Source organism: Arachis duranensis, chromosome 1 (assembly GCF_000817695.3).
Source record: "Arachis duranensis cultivar V14167 chromosome 1, aradu.V14167.gnm2.J7QH, whole genome shotgun sequence".
Taxonomy (NCBI): domain Eukaryota; kingdom Viridiplantae; phylum Streptophyta; class Magnoliopsida; order Fabales; family Fabaceae; genus Arachis; species Arachis duranensis.
In genome coordinates this window covers 99,318,623-99,330,850 of record NC_029772.3, presented here as the reverse complement: position 1 = coordinate 99,330,850, position 12,228 = coordinate 99,318,623, and the positions used below count along the sequence as shown (strand labels likewise).

The following is a 12,228-nucleotide window of genomic DNA, read 5'->3' as shown; positions in this document are numbered from 1 at the left end:
TAATTTTTAAATGGGACTAGCACTATCATAATAATTAAAACTTTAATATGATATATATCCTACCATAGAACCCTTGTCATTAAATTGGTTAAGTACTGGCTTAACACATTTTTGTGGTGCATAATATGTTTTGGCTTTTGAAAAAGAAAATAAAATTTGCAGCTCAAATCTTTCATATATATAATTACAGAAGTTGTTTTTTTTAAAACAACTTAAGTATATTTTTTAAATATTATCCAATCAGTATGCAATTTTTTTTAGTAAAAATAGGTGATTTTATGAGGAAATAAATGGATGGACACACATATATATAATATTTGAACAAATTATAAAGTAAATCAATTAATTTACGTGCATGCGTAGTAAGGTTGTATATAATAATAATGTTTATTTAACCCAAAAAGTACCATGATACATGACAATAATAAATTAAAAGAAGAGGAAAAAGAAAAAAGAACTCAATGCAAGTGGAAGTTGAGAGAGGACACAAGATTTGAAGCTTGCAAGCAATAAAAATAAACCATCTTATTTGAGTAAGTTTGGTACGTTGGAATCTTTTCACCACTCTTTTCTGAAATGAACTAAGCAACTATGATTACAAAAGTAAGGACATTAGCCCAACTTTAAGAAAACACGCAATCAATTATTTATATCTTGATCTCCTTTTAGCAGCTCTACTGCTACTAGAAAATTAAAATGCTGAATATCGTTGGATTTAGCGTTATATATTAGTGTTAATTTTATTAATAGATTTTTATTTTTGATAATAAATTTATCAGTAATAATTAAAGAGAACAATTGTTTATGAATAATAACATAATACCACAAAGTTAGTAAATTAGATATAAAATAAAAATTAAATAAAAAATATATATTCATGAAGCTTTATTTTAATCCTCCTACATATAGTTCATACTATTACTTATAAAAATTTATATTGACCATTATATTTGTTGGTAATTAACACTAGACAAAAAAATAATCAATAAATAATTATCAATAAAATTTCTATCGTTAAATTTATTTTGGTGCTAAATTTAACAATAAATATATTAGTGTAATTTTTTGATAAATCTATTAATAAATCTGACAATATCCAGCGATTTTTTTAGCGTGCAAATTCAAAATAAAATAAGATAGAGATATTGATGAGTTACCACATAGTTACATGTAGTTTAATAAATTATTAGTAGTGTAAAGTTGTATCGTCATATATTTTGAATTTTTTAAATTATATATAGTTTTGCATGGTCAAAAAATATAAACTTAATTTAAAGTTATAATATTTATGCATAAAAGTTTAGTCCACGTAAAAAGAAAAAAGAAAAAGAAAAAAGAAACAAGTAAAGGAAAAATTAATATGGCTTTCTCTTTAATTCTTTCTCTAAATTACACTAAATATTTGCATTGTATATTATTGTTCATGCATGTGATTTGTCACGTGCAAAGCATCCGCACTCTCCCAATTCCGTTCAATGGCAATTGCCAGTCTTAACAAAACTATGAGCCTCAATTTCACGGTCCATAATCAATCATGTTAGAGTCCAAACCAAACTATATAAATATTATATTTAGAGGGTCAAACACTTTAGTGTAAAACAAATGAGAATTAGTTAATATATATAACAAAATTGAATAAAGTATGTTTTTGTTATCAATATTTGGAATAAGATTTATTTATATTTTTAACATTTAAATCGTTATATTTGTATTTTTAATATTGTAAAAGTAATTTAATATTATCCTGTCGTTAATTATACATCATGAGTTTTAGTTGGAGCTTTAAAAATCTCTTTTTGAAGTTAGAATATAAATATCTGAGACAGAATCGATAATTCACTCCAAAAAATAGCTCATCAAAAGTTAAAACTAATCCCTATAATATTTATATAATTCACTTTTTTAAGGACATAATTGAACCTAAACACAAATAGTAGGTACAATATTAAAATCGAACACATTCAACTGAGACCTAATTGAGAAAGAATTCCAAGTGAGAATAATTAAAAAATATAATTTGATCTATTGATATAATTGACGGCAGGATAATATTAAATCACTTTTATAAACGTTAGGAATACAAATAAAACGATTTAAATGTTAATAACACAAATATAACTTACCCGAAACATTAGAGACAAAATAATACTTTATTCTAATAAAATTAAAAAAAATGTTAATCACCTACTTTTTTTTTTCTAAAATCAATTCTTGCCTCTAAAGTTGATTAAAAAAATGGATATTCTTTTTTTGTTTAAGTTTTTCCTCTAATTCAAGTCACTCTTAGAGTAATTATATAATACAAAATATTCTATCGGAATTATTAAAGAATATAAACTAAATTTATAATTCTAATCAATAAAGACTATATGCAACAAATATATGTTCCAAAATTTACGGTAATTTGACTTCATATTACTAATAAATGAAAAAAGAGAAAAAATTGTTATCCCATAACTATTTTTTAACTATATTATATATACGTAAAAAAATCATCTATCAAATTAGATATTTATACAAAATACGTGTTAAAATATAAAATACATATTAAAAATATATGAAATAATATATATTTATACAAAAATATATTGTGATTAATTTTTGATGTATGTATAATATTTTTGAAATTTTTTTAAAAATTGTTCTCTTCCAATTTTACCTTTTCTTTTGAAATTGAATATGGGATAAATTTGTTTTCTTTATAAAAATAAGATGAGTGATATATCTAATATTTTAATTTTTTGTATTTTACAAAACTTTGAGAGGAACTAAATTTAATGGGTTTAATTTCTGTAGCTCAAATTATTATTATTATTATTATTATTTTGAAAAACAGCATGTATATAGATAGACCTAAAAAGAATGTAATGCAACATTGAGGAGAGTTTCTTTTTATTTTTTATTTTTTTGAATTCTATCTTTCTTGATTCTTTTCACTAAAACCACTATGAAGATGCCAGAAAGTATGATGCATAGTGCCTAACTTTCTTGGTGGTTCTTATGATGCATTTCTATAAGATGAAACTGTAATGGAACACTTTTTTTCTGGCACCAATATGATTGCATATGGAATGCAACAAGAGGCAAGGTTGGAGTTAGAAGCCAAAGAGATCAGAGCATAATTGTTCCTCAAGAAAGGGGGAGAGAGAAGCTGAAGATTTGGTTTCTTTTAAACAAAAGGTTGTTCCCCCATTGTTGCTTTAATAGGACATCAAGAATTTAAACTCAACATCATAAAAATAACATCTAAGGTCTTATACAACTACATGACATATTAACTATTTAATTTAGAATTCGTGACATTTTTCAATATACTTTTTTGTTATTTTATCCTTGATTTAAACTCAAAATCACAAACAAATATCTAGTTGAATCTTGTATTGCTATAACAACTCTCTCTCTCTCTCTTTTTGTCAACATAATTTCATTGATTAAAAACTAAATTTTTAATCAATTTAGGATGATCGAGTAATAGTTCATTTATATATTTAAACAAGTGTTGAAGGTTCATATCATGTCTTGTGTAATGTAATAATTTATTGGCCAGTAATAAATTTTTAAGTGAGACTCATACTCTTAATAAATTAGTCATTAGTCTATCGAATTAGAAGATATAGTAAAAAACCACTAAAAAAAGAAAATGAAGACTTAAGTTCATTAATTTTATTGTTTAGAATTATAAATTTAGTTTAAATATTACTATAGCAAACTTTTGAAATTTAATCCCCCCCCCTTTCTCCCTCTCTCTTTAATATTGGTTTTATATATTAATTTGTGACATTCCACTTTGTGTGTAGCTGAAGCATATGGATTTGTATCTCTTTTCTTTCAAAAGGGACTTACAAGAAGAGACAGCATAGGAGAACAAACAAGAAGTGGGCCTCGTGCATTGAGCCCCAATGGTTGCACCTTTGTGTTGGCCCTAAACATTAGATTACATTTAAACCTACTTAATCACCTCCTTAAACTGTTCCCCTAAGTCACCTACATGGCCTTTTTCTATATTGATTTGGTTTCCACCTTCTTCACATTTTATGAAACCCAATAAAGGTCACTTCTTCATTAACCCTTTCTCTCCCTTTGTGGTTTGTGCATTTCTCCACTTTATTTTGCAACCATATTGGTAATGACTATAATTATTAACTATTTTAAGATAAAAAAATGTTCATATTCTAACATAGAACAAAAATATGAGGTATATTTGATTTACGTTTTATTTATTTTTTAATATTTTCTGTGTTTAAACTTTTGTAAAAGAAAAAAGAATGATTAAAATAATAAAAATGATGTCTTCTATTTTCATTAATTTTTTTTACAAAATTTAAAAATAGAAATAAAAAATACAAACCAAATAAATTATTGTTCTATTTTGTCTCTTTTTTTAATTTTTAATTTTGTATTTTGAAGACATTTACCAAACACACTTGACATTTCCTATGTTAACAAACAAACAATCCACACTTTTGGTCCAATTGAAAGCCTCTCTTGTTTCCTTTATCCTCTAAATCTTGTGGGAAAGCATTTGATTGCAATCTGGTAACTTGTCTTTGTGAATGAGTTTTGAAAGCAGAGGAAAACTTGGAAAGATTTTGTGGAGATTGGTGAAGTTCATGTCAACCTTTTATTGGTGGACAAAGATTTTACCTAAATATGCGGACTTTCAATTCCCACTATACCTAGTGATTGCTACCTTAAAGAGCTCATAACTATTTTACAATATTGCTCATATGTAAAAAATAGGGTTTAGCTATCATGGTACATGTGCAATTATGTTGAGTTGTTTATTCGTTTATTTAAATTAATATTGAGCATCGAATTCTGATTTATATATGTAATAGTTTATTGGCCACATGTTAACTAAATTCTAATATAATGTAAAAATATAACTATACTTATATTTATACTTATTAATTTAAACATTTTGAATAAAATGATTTATAATGTATGGTATTAGAATTTTTATGATAAAATAATTTGAAATCCTATTTTTGTGATCCAAAAAAAAAGTGAAGTAGAAGAAAAAAATAAAAAAAAGATATATACAAAATTTATATAGGTAAATGATTAAATTTATTTCTGAAAGATCGCTCATTTTTTAAATTGATTTTTAAAAGATTTTTTTATTTAAATTTGTCCTTTAAATATTTTAAATTAATCGTGTTAGTCCTCTTGTCATTTTCTTTGTTGATGGTGCCAAAATTTATTAATGTGGCACGTTAAGTGATACTACTACGGACATAAGAGTCTTAATTGACTAGTTCTCCTTCAATTAGGTTTTGATTTGATCTAATTTCATAAATTTATCATGTTAGCCACCAATTAGGACTACCAGGTATGTGTTGTGGTATCACTTAACGTGTCACATCAACAAATTTTGACGTCATTAGCAACGTAAGTGATGGAAAGACTAAAATAATTAATTTGATTAAAAAATCTTTCGATAACTAATTTAAAGAATGAATGATCTTTTAAAAACTAATTTGACCATTTACTCAAATTTATATTGAAAAACTTGTTTAAAGTACAACAATTTATATACATCTAACTCTGGCAAAACTACCATTGCTATAAATTAGGGCAATTTACATAAATAAAATAAATGGGAGAAAGTGTTACGCAAATACAACATTCTGAAAAATCAGACGCAAATGCAAACCTAATTATATGTAATCCGTGACACCCTAATGCGATTTCTGATTACACCTAATCCGTTAGACCTTGTTACGGATTACGTTCAGAAGCTGTAAATGCATAAACTACTACACCCTGTAGCGGTTTATGAACAGATGGGCCCAAAGTGTATTCTGCAAGACCCTATAGCGGATTATGAAGGGAGTCGAACTTTGGAACAAATTCATGAATACCAGTATAATAGTAACAACCCATGATGCAAAATGAACGAAGTTATACAAATATACTCGTCATAAGCAATAAGTCGTATAAATATATGAAGCCATAGAAAATATAATAGTCACCAGGCATTAACACTAACACAAAATAAATTACTACATAAGTCATACAAATATAATAGTCACAAGTCATTAACACTAAAAGGAAATAAATAAGTCATAATTCATACAAATATAACGATCGGAACTAACACAAGAGGCGCTACTGCTGGTCACCATCATCATCATGGTCGTCCCCAAATGGACCAATAGTAGGTGCAAGCCTGTGCCACATCGAGTCGGACGCCTAACTCTGGTCGCTCGCTGATCTCCGGGTGGAGCATCCTGTAGACCCACTCCAAATGCAGATGGCGGCGTCCCCCCATGCCAAACCAAGTGTCATATGGGCTGCCTGTGGGCTCATTAAGGTCGACCGGCAGCTGGGAGTCAGGAACCTGGGACAGCACATTTGCTAGCTGTGGCCTGTACTTCGGAGGCTTGGACGGATCTCCTGGGATCGGACTCTGATACTGCTGAACGTTGTCACCCCGTATGATCTCAGCAAAGTCCGCATAGAACTGTGGCCCAGCCAGCTAATCGTCAAAATTCATGGTCAAAGTAGTGGTAGCAAGATAAGCAAACATCTGCGTGCTCTCGTCATGAAATACCTGGGAGCTAGATATGTGAGTAAAAGGTGTACCACCCATACTAGCCTCCGTAGTGCCACTAGCCTGAGTGCCACGAGCAGCCCGTCGTTTAGCACTAGATCGACGTAGGCGATGATCTGCCTGGCCTCCGTTGTCACCACCACCTCTGAGTACAGCATCCTCCGGAATCTCAACTGGCCTGGGATCTGCGAATGCAATCTCTGGTGATAAAACCCTATATGCAACACGTTACCACCAGTCCAAAAACTCAGCGGATGGACCAAGATTAGCCACTCTTTGGATACTCAACACAGAGTGAACTCGCTCGTCTCAATGCTCATGCCATGTCCTATAGTAAGAAGAGAACCATCTATCTCCACCCATGTCGTCTTTACTATGAAGATACTTTATGTTCAGGGCTAGCTCAGGCAGATGCTGTATGCCCCCTAGCTGTGGGAAGACCCTGTCTATCTGATGCGACTCAATCACTACAAAGTATACCAGACTAGTGACCGTCCGTCATAATCGACTGTGCTCCTCAGTTAGTATCTCTGGATGAATGATTGCAAGTACATCCAGCGAACCATAAGGCTCCCACACAATCTGATAGTGAGGAGACCAGTCAGCATTGTAACAATGTATACAAATAAGTGGGAGAAAAACTAATAAAATATTGAAAACAAAAACAAATGACTTACAGCTCGATCACCCAGTCAATCTAATGTCAGGCGATACTGAATTGTCCTTTGTTCCTTCCCATCAGACGTGGGTAAATAAGTGGCCCATCTGAATGATAGAAATATCACATAAATTTGTAATTTCATATGTAGAACGTTAATAACTTGTAATGGAGGATGAAAGACTATGTGTACTAACGAATACCTGGATGCCAACGGAAAAGAAAAAGCGTCAAACCCCTGCGGCCTCAGTGTGGAGAACCGCCAAAAGATCCATGACTGTAGCAACTGTAGGGGCCTGACTAAGTTGGTGACGTTTCTGTTTGCCACCCTACACATGCATCGGTACAACCATGCCAGTGCAGCTGAGCCCCAGCTATAGCTACCCATGTTGTCAAGTCTCGCCACAAATGACAACCACCAAAGGTGGACCCGATTACCACTCTTGTCCATGAACAACTATGTCGACAGAAGCGTCATAATATACGCACGTGCATGTATGCGCACGGTCTCCTCGAAAACATCAGCCGGTAATACCTTGAACCTCTCATGGAACCATGTGAAGTGGACTGTGTATAACTTTCTCTTATCCAGTGGCGGAAACTCACCAAATAGCTCCTGAAACCACTCCCACGCCGGTCTGGTCCCCTCGATATGCAGGTGGAAGTCAGTCATGTACCCAGAAATAGGCTGGTCATTCATGGGCAGCCCCAGCTGATATGCCACATCCTGGAGCGTGATAGTATACTCTCCGAACGGCATATGGAAAGTGTGAGTCTCAGGCCATCACCTCTCGATAAATGCGCTGACCAGAGGCTCATTCAACCAGAACCAATGCGCGTTCAACCTAGCCAGGTGGTACAACCCAGCCCTTTCCAAGTAAGGTACGATCCTATCATGTAACGGCATATTCTGTTGCCTGTGAACGCTATAAATACACCGGGTTGGCTGCATATTTTGAAATAAAGCACACTTGATTAATTTTTAACACTGACATCACCAAACCATAATTTATGTTTCAAGACATAAACTACCTAGGTTTTAAATTACAAATTTACCATCTACAATTTAAATTTGAAATTCTCTACATTTAAATTTAAATTTTAAATTTTAAATTTTAATTTTCAAAACCTAAACTAAACTAAAATTCTATTTTCCTAATTAATAAATAACTTCCTTAAGATTAAATAAAATATACAAATATCATCCAATTGAAAGAGAATAAAGAGACTTACCTCTTTATTGATGGTTCCGGCTATGTGAGCAAGGCCGTTGAGCCAGTACAACCGCCTTTCATCTTCCATGGTTTCGCTTAATGGAACTGCTCCAAAAAACTCACCATAAACCCACCTTTTTTTCTCTGCCTTCTCTCTACGTCCCTATCAATACTCATGAAATAAAATCCGCTACACCCTCACGCAGTTTTTATAGTGAGCCACTCTCTTCATAAATCGCTACAGGGTGTAGCAGTTTATATGTTTGCAGCTTCTGAACGTAATCCGCGAAGGGTCTAGCAGATTAGATATAATCAGAAACCGTGTTAGGGTGTCACGGATTACATATAATTAGGTTTGTTGTATTTGTGTCTGATTTTTCAGAATGTTGTATTTGTGTAATATTTTCTTCCATTTATTTTATTTATGTAAATTGCCTTATAAATTATTTTCGATTGTTTGCATGTAAGAGAAAAAAAAGGGTAAACCACAAAAAAATGCACCCAAATTATTTTACACCGAAAAAAAAAATCCCGAATTTTGTTATTGATGAAAACACTCTTAAATAATTTAAAAACGTGCAAAAAATGCTCAACTATGACAAAAAAAATATGGGATACTCTATTATACAGATTGAAATTGTATAAAAAGAGTATAAATTCCTTTTATAGTTATTTTTTATTATTTTATTAATGTTCAAAATATAGATCCTAACTTTTTCAATCTCTCTTTCATCCCATAAAAAGAAAGATCTGTAAATTTACATCTTTATCATATAATTTACCAAAAAACATACTTCAATAAAAATACCCTCAAATAATTGTGTTAGTTAACTTTTTCATCCCAAGATAAATTTTTCAAAAGATTGGACTACTCTAAAATCCACTCAAGAATGCCACAAATTTTCACAAAGCATAGATAGCCACCTCACAAACATCAATGATCTATATCCTAAGATAAAGAAAGATGAAATGCTGTTTCATCAATTATGCTCATATAAATGAATGCATAGAAGAGCATTAGGGATGAGGGTGAAGGCAAAATCTTCTCAACTTGAACACAAGTCTGCTATGGTGGAAGTTCCACAGACAGGAACCTCAATGAAAATTGAATAAAACCGTCAATGGTTTACATGAATGAATAATGTAATTTTCAAAGCAATAAGCTTATTTTTTTCTATATATAGAGCTATCTTTTCTTCATTTCTTGGCACTTAGGAAAAATTTGCACAGCACAAGAATATTATTGAAAGAATGATATCCTTGGCAATGAATCTATCAATTGAAAACCAAATTATGGCAGGTTTTGTCACAAGGGTAAGGACAACCAATGGCCTGAACTTGAACTCGATCGAAATACCAGTTTCCAACAGACTGTGCTATCCCCTGCATGTGTTTTTAGACAACCATTAGAAGCATTATGTGGAACAAGATACGACACAAATACGAAGATGCGAAATTTTTAGACATTATACTATACTATATGGTTTTAGTATAACAGATAAATAGATACTTATACTATGAAACGTGCCTTGATGGAAATTGAAAGATCAAAGATGTAACATTTCCTTCTTAATCTTATGTTCTCCTTTGAATAGTTAATGTTTCATGTAGTAAGCTAGAGAAAGCATCCTAGCATATTGAGAAAAGCAAGATAATGGAGTTGTTTATGATGAATTCAGCTAAACATACTCGATTTCCAATATGGGGAGAGTCGCGAGCAAACCATGTATCCTGTCTTTCGGACTGGCAATGAGCAAAACAAGAATTTATGAATAACCCGTTTTTACGCAACTTCGAGAATCTTCTTACAGCTCTTAGCATCTGATTCCGAAAACCTGCTTCATTCAAGGTTGATGCTAACATTACTAATAGTAAATAATAGGACATATTGAGAACATGTCAACCACTGAATAGTAAATAAGTGCATGCAAGGAAAGGGAAGGGAACTAGTCCTCAAACTTCATATTTAATCACCTTGCAGATATTGCATTTGAGGCGCGCTGCAACGCGCGTAATTTTTTCTGCAATCATACCAATTCCAGTGATAGTCAGCAGATGGTGGAGCTAGACTTGCTTGAATCTGATAAACATGGAAGTGATTGCATATATCAGTGTCTTAAAGAGGTAATTTGATCCAAGTCACACACACAACAATGGTTTTTAACCACATGCACAATAAGCACATCTTTTTCATTATTGGAAAGACTTAACATGAAGATTACTGAATTAATAGAAGCATCTTTTAAACTCAATCATGTGCTGACTCTCTTGATGCTTTTGAAAATAACAGAATTCATTGAAATTGACTTCATGCTGAACTGAAACAATAAATTAATTATAAGGGAAATGGTGGTAAGAATTCACCTGCCAAGTATCATAAGCTGCATTGAGAAGAAACAGTGGTGCCTTAACACTGGCAATTGAGTGCTGAGGGAAAAAGCACTGAATAGAATTTCAAAAGGAGGGAAACAAAAATGAGATGGCTCTACATTTTAAGTTAAGAGCAATATGACAAAAAATTCACAAAAAGGGAATAGTAGTTACCAAAATTGGATTGAGGCGACTGGTACAAGTCCTTGGAAGGTTTCTTTGTGCTCCCTGTGATGTGAAGAAACAACTATAAATCATTTCAGCTTATTCATGTTTTACTATGTCATCAATTCTTGAAATAGAAACAGAAAAAAGTTTCTCATGAGAAAAATACCTGTAAGGCAACCACACCTCCAAACAAATTCCTCAAACTGCGATGGCCGGATACATCAACACTGCAATAATGCAATTCCAGATAATCATTTTGTTACTAAGAGTGTATGCACTGATCGGAACTAAGATCTATGAGCAGATCCACTGAATAATAGACTAGAATTTGAAGTTCATTGGATGATGTTTACGCGTCAAGGAACAATCCAGCATCACTTAAGCACTTTACTCTTGTGGTTCTTGGAAACATTTCCTTGAATTCATCACAATGTAGAATAGTTGCCAAACCTCCTGCAGAACATCCAGATAGAAGAGCCTAAAAGAGAAAAAAAAGAAGAAAACATTGTCATTATCAAACTGAGTTCATGGAGCCTCCGAGTTGGTTACTCTTTCCACCATAAAATTATCAAAAGTGAACCTGCTTAGCATAGCGCATTCCTTTCGACATTAGATCTTCCATAGCAGCGAGCCAGATGCGTTGCCCTCTGAAAAACAACCCTGCTCGCTGTGAAAACAATGATTAGTTAAGTATTAATTCAACTAAATTCAGCCTACCCAATCCACATTAAGGATAAACAATAGAATGAAACAGTGTTACTTTTGTTGAAGTCTAAAACTCTAAGTTAACATCAAACAGATTGATAGAAAAGGAATAATTAAAATCTATAGAAAATTAATGTTGAAAAGATCTTGCATTCCCTCTTACCTCATTTTGACTGTCTCCAGTAAACGATGCACCATCACAATAACGAATTTTTATTCTATTCCAATTGTAGAAATCTGCATAAATAATCATCTCAATGAATAACAGTTAACAAAGTTAATTTTTTTTATGGGGAAAAAGAATAGTGATGCTGCTGAGTCTGAGGGGGTTAAAACCTGGGTTTTCCCAAGCTTTGTTGCTTAATATCCCAACAAATGGTATCTGTTTTTCCATAAACGCCGACGAACCATGCCGCGTCTTCTTACTATAAATGCAATTTCTGACATTTCCACACCAGCCTCCTCCCTGTCACCGAAAAGTTTGCCGGAGTTAATAGGGACAAAAAAGAGAAAAATGTTCCAAATTCAAAGCCTAAGGCTATATGGAAATATCTTAA

At 32.2% G+C, this 12,228-nt stretch overlaps 1 protein-coding gene and 1 long non-coding RNA gene across 3 annotated transcripts in view; both read right to left on the bottom strand.

The window, feature by feature from the left end:
• Positions 1 to 7,258: 7,258 nt before the first annotated feature.
• Positions 7,259 to 8,566, bottom strand: LOC127743201 (uncharacterized). Its single transcript, XR_008004574.1, has 3 exons — positions 8,448 to 8,566; positions 7,418 to 8,160; positions 7,259 to 7,321 (listed from the first exon to the last, which is right to left on the bottom strand). It is a non-coding gene; the product is annotated as an uncharacterized LOC127743201 (long non-coding RNA).
• A 905-nt stretch (positions 8,567 to 9,471) lies between these two features.
• LOC107470403 (pectin acetylesterase 10) overlaps positions 9,472 to 12,228 on the bottom strand; it is a 4,247-nt gene continuing 1,490 nt past the window's right edge. For both annotated transcript variants that reach the window (XM_021127421.2, XM_016089812.3), the window contains exons 3-12: positions 12,008 to 12,137; positions 11,835 to 11,908; positions 11,547 to 11,633; positions 11,320 to 11,444; positions 11,133 to 11,193; positions 10,973 to 11,026; positions 10,793 to 10,870; positions 10,403 to 10,508; positions 10,118 to 10,263; positions 9,472 to 9,811 (exon numbers count right to left, since the gene is read on the bottom strand). In XM_021127421.2, the coding sequence (XP_020983080.1) occupies positions 9,704 to 9,811; positions 10,118 to 10,263; positions 10,403 to 10,508; positions 10,793 to 10,870; positions 10,973 to 11,026; positions 11,133 to 11,193; positions 11,320 to 11,444; positions 11,547 to 11,633; positions 11,835 to 11,908; positions 12,008 to 12,137 (969 nt within the window). In that variant the 3' untranslated portion in view covers positions 9,472 to 9,703. The remainder of the gene's footprint in view (positions 9,812 to 10,117; positions 10,264 to 10,402; positions 10,509 to 10,792; positions 10,871 to 10,972; positions 11,027 to 11,132; positions 11,194 to 11,319; positions 11,445 to 11,546; positions 11,634 to 11,834; positions 11,909 to 12,007; positions 12,138 to 12,228) is intronic.